Source organism: Miscanthus floridulus, chromosome 3 (assembly GCF_019320115.1).
Source record: "Miscanthus floridulus cultivar M001 chromosome 3, ASM1932011v1, whole genome shotgun sequence".
NCBI classification, from domain to species: Eukaryota; Viridiplantae; Streptophyta; class Magnoliopsida; order Poales; family Poaceae; genus Miscanthus; species Miscanthus floridulus.
In genome coordinates, this window is record NC_089582.1 from 151062203 (window position 1) to 151078784 (window position 16582).

General features: G+C 45.1%; 2 protein-coding genes and 1 long non-coding RNA gene across 3 annotated transcripts; 2 read left to right on the plus strand and 1 right to left on the minus strand.

Moving 5' to 3' along the window:
* The first annotated feature begins 1658 nt into the window (after positions 1-1658).
* LOC136544709 (uncharacterized) lies at positions 1659-2282 on the plus strand. Its single transcript, XM_066536774.1, has one exon. The coding sequence runs from the start codon at positions 1659-1661 to the stop codon at positions 2280-2282; it is 624 nt and encodes a 207-aa protein (XP_066392871.1).
* Positions 2283-6459: 4177 nt separating this feature from the next.
* On the plus strand, positions 6460-9637 carry LOC136547544 (uncharacterized). Its single transcript, XR_010781587.1, has 2 exons — positions 6460-6662; positions 9440-9637. It is a non-coding gene; the product is annotated as an uncharacterized lncRNA (long non-coding RNA).
* A 2263-nt stretch (positions 9638-11900) lies between these two features.
* Positions 11901-14238, minus strand: LOC136547545 (pyruvate decarboxylase 2-like). Its single transcript, XM_066539487.1, has 3 exons — positions 13426-14238; positions 12670-13320; positions 11901-12574 (listed from the first exon to the last, which is right to left on the minus strand). The coding sequence occupies exons 1-3, from the start codon at positions 14121-14123 to the stop codon at positions 12094-12096; spliced, it is 1830 nt and encodes a 609-aa protein (XP_066395584.1). The 5' UTR covers positions 14124-14238; the 3' UTR covers positions 11901-12093.
* Positions 14239-16582: the final 2344 nt, after the last annotated feature.

The window sequence follows — 16582 nt, forward strand, 5'->3', positions numbered from 1 at the left end:
TGTCAAAATGGACTTGATAGAGTAAGAAGATAAATAAATACACCAAATAATAGTACAAGTGGCATTTGGTTCTTCGCTGCACCTCTCGTGCTTAGGGACTATCCAGACCACTATCGTGCTCGGGGACTGCCCAGACCACTACCGTGCTCGGGGACTGTCCCGACCACTACCGCGCTATAGGATTTTTCAAATCACTACCGTGCTCGGAGACTGTTTCGACCACTGCTCGGAGACCGCTCTCCTTGGCTACATGTGATTTGTACTCACATACAGTCGAGAGGCATTTATTTAGACCTTGCTACAAGGCTTATACTTCGCCTTCCAGCAAGCTCGGGGACTACATCGGTACGATGCACTTGCCAGTGCATCTCGTATTGCTTATACGACGATTGGATTATTAACTTCAGTGGAAATTCTTTTTAGACCCTGGCACCATGTGCCTATGTCACTTACTACCAGGCTCAGGGACTAAGTGGGCACACTTCACATTGCGGTGAATGTGCTTATTTTATCGACCCCTACGCTTTGATTGATTGCCAGAATTACTATTGTCCAAGGGTCACTTACATTTCTTTTTAGAAATACAAGTGGGCACACTTGATAAGGAAAGAAATCTTTTTCTTTTTTCTTTAGAGCACCATGCATTCTTCGGACAACCAGAATCTTCGGCTATAATCGTGGTCTACTGCTCTCTGTTCTGACCAGAATGCTGGCACATTCGATTGGTCAATATTTCAATTAGTTGGAGATGACATGAAGACGGATCGCATTAGTCGAAGGAGATCGAATGGCGTGTCGCAGCATAATACATGGTGCTCAGGGACTAGCTGTGGGGGTATTAACCCCTATACCCTTGCGGCTAGGCTTGGGTCGGCCCGGATCAGGGGGTTCAGCCCACTAGAAGACGACGCGCGGCCCAGCCAACCTGTTCAGAATCTCGTGCAAGGATTCAAGGTAGATTTGGAGATCAAGCAAGATCCTGGTCAGTTAGAATAGGAATCCTTATTCGGCCACCTATGGCAATTGTAACTGGCTAGGATTAGTTTCCAGATCTGTAACCCTGTCCCCCGGACTATATAAGGCGGGCAAGGGACCCCTCTAAAAAACATCTCTCATTGACATACTGCCGACCATATTTCGTCGATAGAGGGGTCTAATCGAAGAAGACAATACACTGGATGAATGTCTAACTGAAGCTACTTTATTCCAGATGTCTTCCTCTCTATGGAGGCTATTTGCAACAATATTGGTATTCTGTGAGCCACATGATGTGATGGGATTGTGGAAAAACACTACGATGCAATGTCAGAGGACTACAGCCGCAAATCAGCCATCCTCGGATTTGGTGCAACAAATAGTTTTGATAGACATTAGAAACATGCTGCAGTCTGTGGGGGAGGACGAAAGCTAGCGTCGGGTAGAATCCTGAAGATGTGCTATTGTGCGACTCACTCAACGCCGAGCAAAGGTCTGCCTATGATGAGATAATGGTCGCTGTCTGTAGCAAACAAGACGGGTTGTTCTTTGTGGATGGACCTAGCGGGACGGGAAAGATATTTTTGTATATGGCACTTCTCACAAAACTACGCAGCCAGGACAAGCTTGCCGTGGCTACAGCTACATCTAGAGTCGCAGCAACCATAATGCCAGGTGGGAGGATGGCCCACTCGCATTTCAAGATACCCCTCACTCTTCAAGAGGGCGGTTGCTATAGCTTCACAAAACAGAGTGGTACTGCCAAGTTGCTGCAGCAAGCAGCTCTCATAATTTGGGACGAGGCATCTATGACAAAGAGGCAAAATGTGGAAGCACTAGACAACAGCCTACGGGATATAATGGGCCGGTCAAACCTACTGTTTGGTGGAAAGACTGTTGTCCTTGGTGGGGATTTCAGACAGGTCCTCCCTGTTGTGCGGAAAGGATCCAGAGCTCAAATAGTCGGTGCTTCTCTACGAAGGTCGTATCTTTGGGAATCCATGCGCCACCTAAAGCTTGTCCGCAACATGAGGGCTCAGAGTGACCCATGGTTTGCAGATTATCTATTGCGCATTGGTGGTGGAACGGAAGAGGTTAACGGAGATGGCAATGTACGTATTCCAGATGAGATATGTGTCCCATACTCTAGAGATGCCGAGAAAGATCTTCATACATTGATCGACATCATCTTTCCAGATCTAAATGTAAACATGTCGGACAAAGACTACATCACCACCAGAGCAATTTTATCTACACGTAATGATTGGGTGGACATGATCAATATGAAAATGATTGATATATTCTAGGGCGGCGAGACGGTGTATCACAGATTTGACTCCGTGGTAGATGATCACATAACTACTATCCATCAGAGTTCCTTAACAGTTTGATCCCCAATGGGCTGCCTCCCCACGTCTTGAAGCTCAAGCTCAGGTGTCCTATCATATTGCTTAGGAATATTGACCCTGCCAATGGGCTATGCAACGGTACAAGGCTGGTGGTGCGGGGGTTTCGAAGAAATACAATCGACGCTGAAATTGTGGTGGGGCAGCATGCTGGGAAGCGGGTATTCTTTACTCGAATACCGCTATTCCCGTTGGATGACGAGATGTTCCCATTCTAGTTTAAGAGGAAGCAGTTTCCTATTAGGCTGAGCTTTGACATGACGGTCAACAAGTCACAGGGCCAAACTATCCCGAACATGGGTGTGTACCTATCCACACCGGTGTTCTCTCATGGTCAGTTGTACGTTTTGATGTCTAGAGCCACATCAAGAACCAATATTAAGATCCTTGCCCTCCCGCCTGATGCGGAGGCACAAGAGGAGGAGGCCAAAAAGATAGAGAAGAAAAATGCTAAAAAGAATGCTGAGGAAAAAAAATAAGAATGCGTCAAATAAAAAAGATAAGGAGAAGAAGACCGCAATAGCGGATGGAACTTTCACGAAAAATATTGTATTTAAGGAGGTTCTAACGTCATAGGCGAGGTAACAAAACATTACTAACGCATACAATACATTTTTTCCATTCAATTTATATTGTACAAATAATATCTCACTAATGTCATATTTGTTGTTGTTCCTAGGTATTTTTAATTGGTTTATCAGACTCTACACGAAGATGTTGTATATACACTTGTGTGATGGCATAATGAAAATTGAACATGTGTTATATTATTGTTATAAAAATAACACTTTCAGTGTTTTGTTCATAATATTTTGTTTTGTAACCATTCATAACTATTGCACGTGTATGTTCTCAAAACCATGAGTTTTGTCGATTTTCTCCACTTTTCTCATGTGCCAATGTGGGATCAACCGAATTAGCACATGCATAATTACAAACATAAATTACTTGAATAAAACCAACAAAACAAGTTAGCGATAATAGTGAACAATAGTGCTAAACAACACCATACCAGTGGTCGTGGGATGGCATGATCGTATTGGCGTTGGTTCTGCACATTCACGAGGATAGCTCCTTTGTATTTTCCATTGTTGCACTAGGGTCATTAGTTTGTGAGCACGAAAGAAATGGATATCGGAGATTTCTTCCTGCCAATATAAAACATTATCTTAGCCGCATCACGGAAAGGTCTATAAAGTAGAGTTTGTGAGCCTGCGACGTCGCGCACTCCGTGATTGTGTTAAATTCATAAACTTTGCTTTTTGGATTAAATGTCACTTTAACGTTGGTGTTTAATTTTTACAGTATTGTTATCTTATCGTGCGAGTGTGTTTTTAGTATAAAATGTTAGTTATCCCGTAGCAACGTACGGGGGTCAAAGTAAGTGATAGAAGAATAGAGGTGCGAGTGAGGGGTGATGGGTCCCGAGTGATAAAGGAAAAAAATCATACTTTAATATTAGGTATAGGTAAATAAATTTGATCCGATAAAGATTTATCTCTCTAAGTTTGTGCTACATTTATGGCACACGAAATTTTAGCATAAAAAAAGATGGGCTTACACCACAATGGTAATATGCGTGCTATAGTTTTAGTCTAATGCAATGTATAATTTGCTTGCACCACAATGGCAATATGAATGTTATAGCGTTCCTCTCACGTACTAGCGGATAGGCCAAAGAGGGCTATGGCTCCTTGCTGATTGAAAACTCCCTTGGGTAGTGGTTAAACTAGTTATAAAAATTAATAAATTTGCATATTAAGTAAGAAATTAGTGTTGATGTCCCCTTGTTTTGCCATCAAGCTCCGCCACTGCTCTCATGTAATGTATGATTTGCTTGTATACCGTGCGAACATGTGTGCTATAGTGTTTCTCTCATGTAATGTATGATCTGTTTCCACATAGTCCCAACTCCCAACATGTGTGCCATAGTGTTCCTCACATATATGAAACTCCATAAAGCTCCTAGAATCCGCGCGCTGAGAGCGCTCGGGTTACTGTTTACCAATCGTATGCAGCCACGTTGCTCGTGCGTGTCCATCCATCGCTTTGGCCTCTCCCCATTAACCGGCCTAAAAAAACAAAAAACGAAAACCGTCCAGCGACGCAACTCGCCTTCTCTGCCTCGCTTCCTCGCCCCTTTCGCCCTCCTCTCCCTCGACCGCGGCGCGCGCAGATGTGGCGCCCAGCCTTGCCGCCGGCTACGCGCGGGGATTCTTTACCTCTTCCTCTCCTCCAGCTGCGCCGCACGCGGATACCGTGAACATCCCTGGCGGCGGCTGCGCGAGCCGATCTGCGACGGAGAGCCGGCGATAACGACGACGCTTGGGGCGCGGGAAGACCCGGGGCAGAGGCGCTGTCTACCGTCCGCCCATATCTTCATCTCCGCCGCTATCAGGTTCCAACTGTGGACGACGCCCAGGTGCCACGAGGGGAGCAAGAATGGCGGACAACGGTCTCGCCCAGGTGCTCCAGTTTCCTCTGTTTATTTTCTAATTTTGCTCTGCCTCTTTGATTCCCTCAAATTGACTTGGTTTCCTATCGTAGGGTTTGGACTTTGACGATTCCTTCCTCACAGATAGGATGCGCTCATCTCAGGCCCCCAACACCCGTGCTTGATTTGCTATCCTACTCTTGCTTTTTTCCCATTATATGCTTCAATTTACAGTTGTTCTGGCCTGCCATGATGCAAATAGGAGTGTGCTTCTTTTTATGTGTAGTCTCCATGTTTTGTTTTTCTAAAATGAAAAGATCATGGATTACTCAGATGGTAATATGTACTTCTGTTGTAGAATTGCTTGCTTATGTTTACTATAAGATGAGGTCACAAAAGCCAAAAAAAAAGGTGTTGCTCCCTAAGGGCAAAATTAGCTCACACTTGCTTCCAAGTTCCAGTTTCCTCATGAAACATAGATTGCTACGACGCCCAGGTGCCACGAGGGGAGCAAGAATGGCGGACAGCGGTCTCGCCCAGGTGCTCCAGTTTCCTCTGTTTATTTTCTAATTTTGCTCTGCCTCTTTGATTCCCTCAAATTGACTTGGTTTCCTATCGTAGGGTTTGGACGGCTGATATTCAGCTGTTCGTCTACTCAGTATACATCCCCACGCCAATTGGCGATTCCTTCCTCATAGATAGGATGCGCTCATCTCAGGCCCCCAACACCCGTGTTTGGTTTGCTATCCTACTCTTGCTTTTTCCCATTATATGCTTCAATTTACGGTTGTTCATACGGTTGTTCACTGCAACTGGCCTGCCATGATGGGAATAGGAGTATGCTTCTTTTTATGTGTAGTCTCCATGTTTTGTTTTTCTAAAATGAAAAGATCATGGATTACTCATATGGTAATATGTACTTCTGTTGTAGAATTGCTTGCTTATGTTTACTATAAGATGAGGTCACAAAAGCCAAAAAAAAAAAGGTGTTGCTCCCTAAGGGCAAAATTAGCTCACACTTGCTTCCAAGTTCCAGTTTCCTCATGAAACATAGATTGCTACAGTGTTTGCGTTTGATTGTGTATATTGTAGGCTTAAAAATTCCCTCTGCGCCCCATCCCATATTTTTTTTGGGTTCAGGTCAAAACGTTTGATACAACAAGGCCATTAAAACATGGACATAGATATTTAGTTTCTCATTGAGCTAGATCTTAGAGAAGCTAATGTTAACAAGTGCCTACAAAGTTACCTCTTGAGTCCGATCAATTGCAATTTATGATCATTAATCTGCATAGGCGTGTTGGCAATGTCAAAGTTAAGGTTCAGTGTACCTGCACAAAATATAGCTCTGCTAAATTTCTTTGTTCTCCCTCTTTTATAAAATTTCAGAGCTTAGTATTTTTTATTGGCTAACAAACATGACCTTTGTGAATTTCCAGGTACAGCTTCACTTCCACATTTGGTTTTTAAAGGGTAAATTTAGTTTGCCGTGGTTATTTTCCTATTGCCTGAACTGTTCATGTCTGGTGTGTGCCGATCTTTGTTATATGCACTGCCTCTATTTTTAGATTTTTAACGTTAGTTAGTTCAGTGTTGGGCTATCCAATGTGAAATATTAAAGGGTACGTACTACACATAATATTCTTGATGACCAATTGTTCAAAATGCAGTCCACATTATTTTCATATAAGTCACATGTGTTCCCAGATCTTAGAGTCTCTGATCGTGATGTGTGCAGGTCATACGCAATGTGCCATATCACTGGTGCAGGGACCTTTCTTGCTCAGATGAATTTACTGGCTGATGATCTGATGCTTCGAAGGCATTATTTCTGATACACATGAGGGGTATGCAGTATGCACTATCACCGCCTTTCCTTCTAATGGCACACAAAGTTCAATTGTTTCGCTCCATGTGAATTTAGGAAAAGACAATGCATATGTCATTTAGGAAAAGGCAATTACAAGGTTTGATGGTTCCCTCACAGGTAAGTGCTACACTTTATTTTGTTCTATTAGTTCAGTTTATGGTGGTTTACTAAAATTGGGGTTACATGATTCGAATTCAAGTTTCAAACAACTTCATTCATGTGTACGTATTTTGTAGACAGACTATCATCGATGTATGTTTATCGCACTGCCATTCAATTAATTTTTCTCTTGCTCTAAATAGGTTAGTGCTAATACAAATTTGTCACTGCTCATGTAAGTATGTTCTCTTCGATGTCTCGCTGTTGATACCAATACATACCCAAGATTTGTATTGCTTGGTGATGATGACATAATAAAATTTTATCTCTATAGAGGAAAACCCACTTAAATATGTTTTTATCTGTCAAGTGCATCCTGCTCTTCCCTGATTCATGTATGTTGACAGTTATAGCAATTCAAGTAGTAAAGGGGAAGATTCCTGCATGTGTATCCTGCTCACTCCATTCTTCTATTCTTTACCTATTCAGCTTCGTATCCAATTTAGTTGTTGGCTTCAGTGAAATTAGTATTCTTGACCCTAGAAAGATCAACTGATTAATATCATAAACTATAATTTAGAGAAGTCTGACCACTTTGTATTACCATAGGGATAGTGGTTTCTAATCAGATGCGATTCATATATGCAAATAATTGTCTGAAACCTTTGTAATTGTAGGACTCCGAATATATATTCTGCCCATAAATTGTGTGTCTTCTATATTAATCGCAGCTATTATCGTCCCTTTTTGTAAAATTAGTCCCCTTATATTTTCCTCGCTGTTTCCTTATTACTTTGTTCGGTACATCTTTGATTTTTCAGGCTATCACATTAGTTTGGGAGCTGCTGCTGTTGCTAATTTGTTCTTTAATATATAGATGAAAAATATGTTCTGATGTATCAATACAGAAGCCTAATAAGGCATTATGGAATGTTAAGGATTGCTAATGTTCTAATGAATGTAGTATTGCTTATTTGCACCTGCTTTCAGCTTGAGCTGTTCTATTTACTTATCACGCTACAATGCTACATAATGTTCATGCCTCCTTTTTTGTCCGTACAATTTGAAGCTCCAAGCTGTTAATTTTGCCTTCATTCCCTTAATAGATTCCATGTTAATGTTGACAAGGAAACTTTGTTCAAGAAAATCTTAAAAGAAAACGATGCAGCCTTACTGAAAATTTCCTGCAGCAAAATTCTGCAGTTAATTTATTTAGCCTCTAGCGATATTATATTACTTAGACCTTAATTGCTTTTGTTGCGAATGATCCTTTTCCATTATAGAATGTTCTGGGTCAGCTTATCTGCATACATGCACAGTTGCTTATAAAATACTGAAAACAAAATTAACATGATCCATGCACCTTTACAGGTCCAAATGCTAAAGTATATATGCCAAGGCATGCATACAGTGTGTTAAAAAGTTTTTTTTTTACTTTTGCAATATATGGTACTAAATGATAACCTGGTCTGAATTTTTTTTTGTACTCTGTACAGCCCAAATCTTTGAGAACAGCTTTAAATATGAATACAGTGTCAGATTTCTGAATGTTGCCTCCAGTTCAGAGTCAAGCTTCGGTTTCTTTTCAATACAATGATCACCAGCTCAGGGCTACCTAAGCCTCTGGTATGCCACTGAACCCATGCCCCCTGTTGCTACCGTGTTATTCCCAAATTTGTCATCTGTAGAGCTAACATAATAGGCATACACTAAGCATATTGCACAACGAAGAAGATGATTATACTTTACTATATATGTCTCATTTCCACCGGACTGTTCAAGTAGCTCAGCCATAAAGAGAATTGCCCTCCACTATCACCTTCTACTTTGCATGACAACTTTACATTTGAAACTTAAAAAAGTTGTGCTATAATTACCCACTTTGCTTTATACTCAGACATTGTCATCTGTTTTTATTTTTTGTGACTTTACGTACATGTTCTTCATGCAACCTATCTCTAAACAAACCAGACCATCCTACTTTCTAATATATTGATTCTCAATTTTCTTGCTATAATTGTTTCTTTGGGGATCCATACTGATCACTACTACTTGCACCATATGTGCTCATTTTATAGCCTCTATCGTCTCTCATAGCTTCCTATAGGCATTACATACTCTTGAATTAAACTGATTGTGGCTATCAAATATTCTCATAGCCCCTTTCTATTGGCATTACATATTCTTGAATTAAACTGATAGTGGCTACATTCAAAATGTCATCCTTTTTAATCACGGATTCACATTTGCATGCCAATCCTTGCAGGGATTACATGGCCATGGTGAATCTCACCCGGAAAAAGCCCATTTATACAGTTTCTCCCAAACATAACTAGGCATGACAAAACTCTACTTAATTTTTTTCTTGAATATTTCTGCTCATTTGCCATCAAACAAATTACCATGGCCACTCCTGATCAGCTTTAGCTAGGTCGGCTTTAATGATGCTACTGTCCACTCCTGATAAGCTTTACCATTGACTTGGACCACCCGTTTCTCGCATCCAGCTGATGCAGAACACTTACTGTATATGTACGTTAATGAAGTATTCATACAGATATAACATGCAGATAGCACCTAGCGATTCTATGGAGTATTCAGAACACTTATTGTATATGTACATTAATGGAGTATTCATACAGATATAGCTTTTAGGAGTCCTATCAAGGCCAATGATGCTGACGTCCACTTCCAATCAGCTTTACCAAAGACTTAGACCATCTGCTTCTTACCATCCAGTTGGTTTAGACTACTTACTGTATATTCATTGATGGAGCATTCTGTCCCTCAGTGTGCTACCTGGCTAAACTTGCCACTAATTGTATATGTTATGTCATGCATCCGAATTTCTCAGTTAGTATGCCTGCTGCTCCTTATACGCGAAATGGATTAACATAACTATGTTTTGTTCCTTACACCATGTGCCTGGCAATTTCTGTTTGTTAGGAGTACCTCCATCTTAATGTTTTAGAAGACAATAAAAAAACTACGGCATGCCCACACGTCAATGTAGCCCTACACAAGATGCTCAAGCAAATAGAAGCATACAGGCGTAGCGAAGCGCGCCTACCTACCTAGTAATGCATGATTTGCGTGCATACATGATTCCTCCTACAAATAAGACTCAACAAAATGGCAATAGTTTAGTGGTTAGAATTCCACATTGTGGCCGGACAGACTTGGGCTTGAATCCCAGCAGCCACACGGTAGCCTTTGTTTTTTTCCCTTTTTCTGCCGACGATATCTTGGTTTTACACTGCGAACAATATTTATTTTTTTTGCTGCTAATATTATTTTGTTTAGGAGAAGTATATAAAGTATTTCGTTTTTTTCTTTTTTTCTCTGCCAAAAATATTTCGTTTTTCCTTGCCAACATTATTTCGTTTTTTTTTTCCTTGCCAACAATATTTCGTTTTCCCTTTTTTCTGCCAACAATATTTTGTTCGCAGGTCAGCTAATCAGCAAAGGACCACTAGGACATGATATAGCGATCAATCTCACGACCACCCTGCTTTTCTTCTTCTTTTCCTTTTTGAAAAGGAATATTTTCGGCACTTCTTTTTTTTTAGAAAGTTACACAGTTATATTAATCCTAGGCCTGTGACTTCTATTTTTGAAAAAAAAATCGCAACTTCTTTTTTTTTGGAAAGTTACAAAGTTGTATTCGTAACTTTTATGCATGTAACTTTTTGCCAACAAAACTTATGACCATATTTTTTTTAGAAAGTTGTAAAGTTATGCACAAAACTTTTGGGTGTGTCTTAAGCACAGTCGCCTGACCACCGCATATCCGTCAGGCGATGGTGAGAGCCGTTGGATCCTAATCCAATGGAGCAGCAATCGTCTTCAACCTGTGGATGCGTCGGATGGAGCTCCCCCATGCGTCCTGCTTGTTCTCGCCCTGTGGGTTGTCGAACCACAAGGTCCATGAGTGCTGGAGCGGGTGCGTGGTGGGGAGGGCCGGCATGGGGGCGGCGGCTGCAATCTTGCCCTCCTCCCCGTCGTCATCCACCGTAGTGTGCACAGGGCGGCCCCGAGAGCCCGTGTGCACAGGGCGGCCCCGAGAGCCCGTGGCGGACGGTCTCGTGTCGATCTCGTCCGCCATGGCGGCGGCGGTGGATGGGATGGGTGCGAGTTGTGCGACGCGGCGAGTCCAAGGGAAGGGAGGTTTGGACTGGCTACGCTTGGGTCTGCAGTCTTGCCATTGGGTCGGGATCGGAAGGAATGAAGGGAACAAGAGAGTTGGGCTAGTCTGTGCTAGGCCAGGTGAGTGTCTGCTGTGGTTGGGCTGAGCTAATCTGGGTGACTGATGTTTTCAGCAACTGTGAAGAAGTAATTCTGATACTTCCCTCCGTTTGTGTTTACTTATCAGCAATTTTTTACTATAGTAAATTTGATCATCTGTTTTTTCTTTAAAAAAAATCTTAGATACTTCAATGTATATAACACTAATGAAGTATGTTCAATAAAGAATCATATATGTGAAAACTTAATGTATCTAAAAATCTTTTGCAGAAAAAAACGTATGGTCAAAATTGCTACAGTAAAAATTCGGTGACAAGTAAACGAAAACGAAGGTAGTAACTTTTATGTATAATATTTTGCGGAACAAAACTTATCACCGTAAGTTCTTAGAAAAATTACAAAATTATACATAAAACTTTTGAGTATAACATTTTGCAGAACAAAATTAACATCATATTGTTTTATCATAAAATTTTTTATATAGTTTTAGTAATTTTATAGACAACTTATCATGACATTTTTTTACATTATTTTCACAAGCTAATTTTTATTTATAATTATCAGTAGACATTTTATCATAACAATTCCTCAACATAAATTTCTAGAGCAATTTTTGTATAATAATTTTACGAGTAACAAACTTATACACATAAGTTCTTGTCATCTAATAACTTTTTATTACATACATAATTTATTTCGGACAAACTTTTGCATTTAAAAAGAAAAAAAAAGGAAAAAGGAAAAAAAAAACTGTAATACGCGGACGACACGTTTCAACCGGATAGAACACCAAAACGATAAAAAAAGAGAAGATTTGCAGTCAGGTTTGTGTTGGCGCGGTGAGGCTCACGTTCGCTCGGCACCAACGATCGCCAAACAGGATTTGGGTTTCGTTTATAGAGTACACATCAAGTGCAATGTCAATATTTGGCTTAGGAGTATGCATGCATGATGAAAGAACGCGATCGACTTTATTATGAGAGTTTCAATCTAGGAGGAAGAAGAGACATGCACGCATGATGAGTCGATAGCTTGGAGTTGACATGATGTCGGCCGGCCTGTTTCTACTGCGGGTTGGGTGGCCTCGAGTTTGCAGCGGAGACCCTGGATCCCCATTCCAGGAGCTCCTTGCTGGTGTCGTCCTTGTGCGCCACCACCTCGATGAAGCAGAGGCAGTCCTTGTTGTCGTCGGCGGTGGCCGTGGCGATGGCCGCCGTGAGCTCCTCCTCGGTGGCCACCCTGGCGGTCCAGCACTTCCCCTGGCCATTGTGGATGGCGTCGACCAGGCCCGTGTAGTCCCAGTTCTTGATGACGTTGTAGGGCCCGTCGTGGATCTCCACCTCGATGGTGTAGCCGCCGTTGTTGATGAGGAAGATGATGCTCCGCTGCTCGCACCGGAGCATCGTCGACACGTCCTGCGCCGTCACCTGGAAGCTGCCGTCGCCGATGCAGGCGATGATGCGCTTGTCCGGGGCGCCCTGGGCATACCCGAGCAGCGCGCCCACGGACCAGCCGATGGAGCCGTACTGCATCTGGAACTCGTACCTGCCATGGTTGCCAGCATGGAGCGCCAAGCTGCACGATTATATATGTATCGGATGCATGATGCATGCATAATGGGAAGACGACGACGTACGTACCCGCATCCGTCTGGCAGCCTGAGCTTCTGGCAGTTGAACCACGAGTCTCCCGTCTCCGCGATGACGGCGCTGTCGCCGGTGAGCATCCTCTGGATGTGCTTGAAGAGGACGTTGACGCGGAGGGGCTCGCCGGGCTCGCACTCGGGCGGCTGCCCGTCGGGGACGAAGATCCTCCGGTAGTTGTCGTAGGCGGTGGTGTTGGCGCGCACGCGCTTGGCCAGCGCCGACAGGAAGTCCTTCATCATGACGCAGCCGAAGGTGGGGCCGTTGCCGACGGTGACGCGGTCCGGCTGCACCACCACCGCCTTGTCCTTCTTGAGCAGGAACGAGTAGCCCACGGAGCTGTAGTCGTTGAAGATGGGGCCCGCGAAGAGGTAGGCGTCGGCGGACTCGACGATCTCGGCGCAGAAGGCCGTGCTCACGGCGCCCCAGTAGGTGCCCAGGAACCGGGGCAGCGTCTCCGGCACCAGGCCCTTGGCCGACGGCATGGCCGCCACGGCGTACCCGCTGGCCTCCGCCAGCTTCACGAAGGCGTCGCCGGCCTTGGCCACGCGGATCTTGGGGCCGGCCACCATCACCGGCTTGACGGCCTTGTCGAGGAACGCCACGGTGGCCTCCACGGCGGCCTCGAGACCCATCAGGTTGCTCGGCCTTTAATGCAGCAGCACATGCAAATTATGCAATGATGATTTCATTCATTCATTTTCTCAACTAACAAAGACCATTAATTAATTAATCAATGCAAAATGCAATGACCTTGGCGCCAGCAAGTATGGCACTGGGTCTGTCGCGAACGTCGGGTGTGGCAGCCCCGGCAGGTTGCAGCTGACGCTGATGTACACGGGCTTGCTCTCCCTGAGCGCCGTGGAGACGGCCCTGTCGATCTGCTCGTGCGCGTCCTCCAGGTTGTTGACGACGGCCTGGTGGCAGGTGACGGGCTGGAAGCACCGGAGCTCCTGCGAGAAGTCCGGGAGGCCGATGGTGTGGTGCAGGATGCGGTTGGTGCCGTAGTCGTTGGAGTTGGGCCCGCCCACCACGCACACCACGGGCAGGTTCTCGCTGTAGGCGCCGGCGATGGCGTTGAGCACGCTGAGCCCGCCCACGGTGAAGGTGACGGCGCAGGCGCCCACGCCCCGCGCGCGCGCGTACCCGTCGGCGGCGTACCCGGCGTTGAGCTCGTTGCAGCAGCCGACGACACGGAGGCCGGGCTCCGCGATCAGGTGGTCCAGCAGCGTCAGGTTGAAGTCCCCCGGCACGGCGAACACGTCGCTCACGCCCACCTGCACCAGCCTTCGCGCAATGTGCCGGCCCAGCGTCGCGTCCCTAGGAGGAGGCACCCCGCCGGTGGACGCCGACGACATGATGCAGCCCGGAACACCGGATGCAGGGCAGGCCACCGCGCCGTTCGCCGCGGGCCTGTGCCCGTCCACGGACCCGATGCCGCTGGTGTCCATGGAAACGATCGAAAGCGATGGATCGGAGAGTAGCTGATGGATGGATCGGATCGGAGGAAGGGGTCACCTCGCTCGATCCGAACGAGATGGAGATGGAGACGGAGACGGAGACGGATGCATGCATGGATAGATTTGGATATATATAGGATGGATCGGAGAAGCTAAGGGACGACCGACTCCTCCATTTGTGTTTTAGTTTTAGTAAATTGGGATTTTGGTTTGGGGAGCAAGTCAACCGAATCAATCAGGGAGCTAATTAAATCTGATTTCTTATATTATTACTCTCCTCCACGGGAAAAAAAATTTCTATGCAAACTGTACCCACACGAGGACAATGAATAATGGACGGTTGGCTTTTTTTTTTATTCATTGACTGGTTGCCATGCCATCGCACAACATGAATGGGGAAAATACTTTTGAATATCCATATGAGGTTATTTTGCACGATTTCGAATTTTCGATAGTTGAAGAAGGATGAACAACGCATGGACTTTTTAAAAGACAATTCATTTTTTGTATGTAATTGTAGTTGTAGAAGACAACATTTCGCTGGTTTGCTCTAGCGAAAAACTATAACCCTGTAATTCTGTTATTTAAAAAGAAGGAAATATAAACCTACTGAGTCAAGCGGTTCCAACAGCATCGTCTATGTGAAGGTGAGAGGATGAACAGAACCGTCCTCGCCATGTCGTCGTTTATTCTGGGGGCGAGGTCGTGCTCATATATGGCTTCATTTTATTATTTTATTAATTGGCAGCCCAGCATCACCCTGGCATGGCTTCACTACTATCTGCTAGCTAGCTCCTGCCCCGCACCAAGCACCATCTTCTTCTTGTATAATATCTCTTATTATCACCGGGAGACTTCGGCTGTCAACCAGGCCATCCACGTCCCCCGAAATTCCGCCCGCCGTTGATCTTCGTTTTCACGGCTGAGCCCCGTCCTAGGTACTATGCACCCGTGGCCACTCCCGTTCGCCTGCCTTCGTGGTTTCTAGTTCCCGTCCCACTGCCCCACCACCTTGTTCCCTTCCCGTCTCTGTCTCCCTTTCCGCGTTTGTGTTATCCTCGCCCGCTTCGTGCTCTCCGCCGTCGCCATCGTTGACGCCTCTGTGGGTCCCGTGCTCCTCCATTTAGCTGGGTTTGCTCACGCTCCTTTTCTCCTCCTTCATTTTGCGTTCCGATTTGGTTTCTGTCGTCCCCGTTTGTTCCACATGTGCCTTCCTTTCCTCCTCCCCTTCTCTCTTCCTTGCCTTTGCGCTTTGCTGGGACGTGTTCGTCCTGCCCGGTGCTCCTGTGGCCGTGGCCGATCTACGACCTCTGTGCTTCCTTGCCCTCGTTCTTGGACGCCGTCTTCATCGATTGTTCCCGCCTAGGGTTTCCATGCTACGGTGGGGGCCCCTGCCCTGTTCTTGCCGCCTCCGCCCTGGACGTCTTCGCCGATTCGGCCGCACGTGCCGCGTCGCCGTGTTTCTTGGCTGTGTTGTCCGCGTATTTCTTTCCCCTACGGTTTCCGTGCTACAGTGCACTCCCCTTGCCCTGTTCCTCATGCCTACGCCATGGCCCTGGTTGCTCCTGCTTCCTTTACCCTGCTTCCCGCCGTGTTTATTGTCTTCTCCTCCTTTGCTCTTTTGGTATGGTTGGGGGCCTGCGCTTCATGCCGGTGTGCTGTCCACAACCCTTTTCCCCTTCTCTGTGCTCCATTTCTTGGTTCCTGTTTCGATGCCTTTTGTTGTCGGAGCTGATTTCCCCTCTGCTGTGTGTACTAATACTTGACTTTGTTTCCAGGTTTCTTGCCTGCTGTTACGTCGCCGCTCCGGATCTACTACGTACCTGCTTCTGGCAGATGCGCTATGGATGGACCTTAACTTCCTCTTACTGTCGGTAATTTAGTTGCCTTTGTTTGCGGGTTCAGATGCCATGTTTACTGTGTCCTTACGTTTGTGTGCTTCTTACGAAAAATGTCCCTACGTTTCTGTGCTTCTTACGAAAAATTTAGAGGCTCAGCATTCTTCATTCCACTGTACGGCGGTCGTCGGGGTGCTTACATTCTGCTTACATGCTTTCCTGATTCGCTTCGTGCTGTTAGCTGCTTGCCCAGTTATTTTCTATGAGCTTACGGTATGTGTCAGCCGGTTGTCACCCTTATTTTCGTTGTATGTTGTACGCACGGGTCTATACGTACATGTGTGATGTTTATTTCTGCGGTATCCTTGGATTTTCAGGTCTCTTCATATTGGTTCATGTGTTACAGGTGCATTGTGCGGCTTCCATCCTGCTCCTTCGTCCTTGTGCTGCTCTAGTCTTACCAAATATCCAAGGTGACCTGATGCTTTGTGTTCTGTGCGTTATTTCTTCTTCTTGTGCTGTGCTTCTATATACATCTCTGTTGTGTGTCTAATGGATATCATTGCCTATGCCTTATCGTTGTTGCGCTCTACTTTGACATCATTGTTTGTT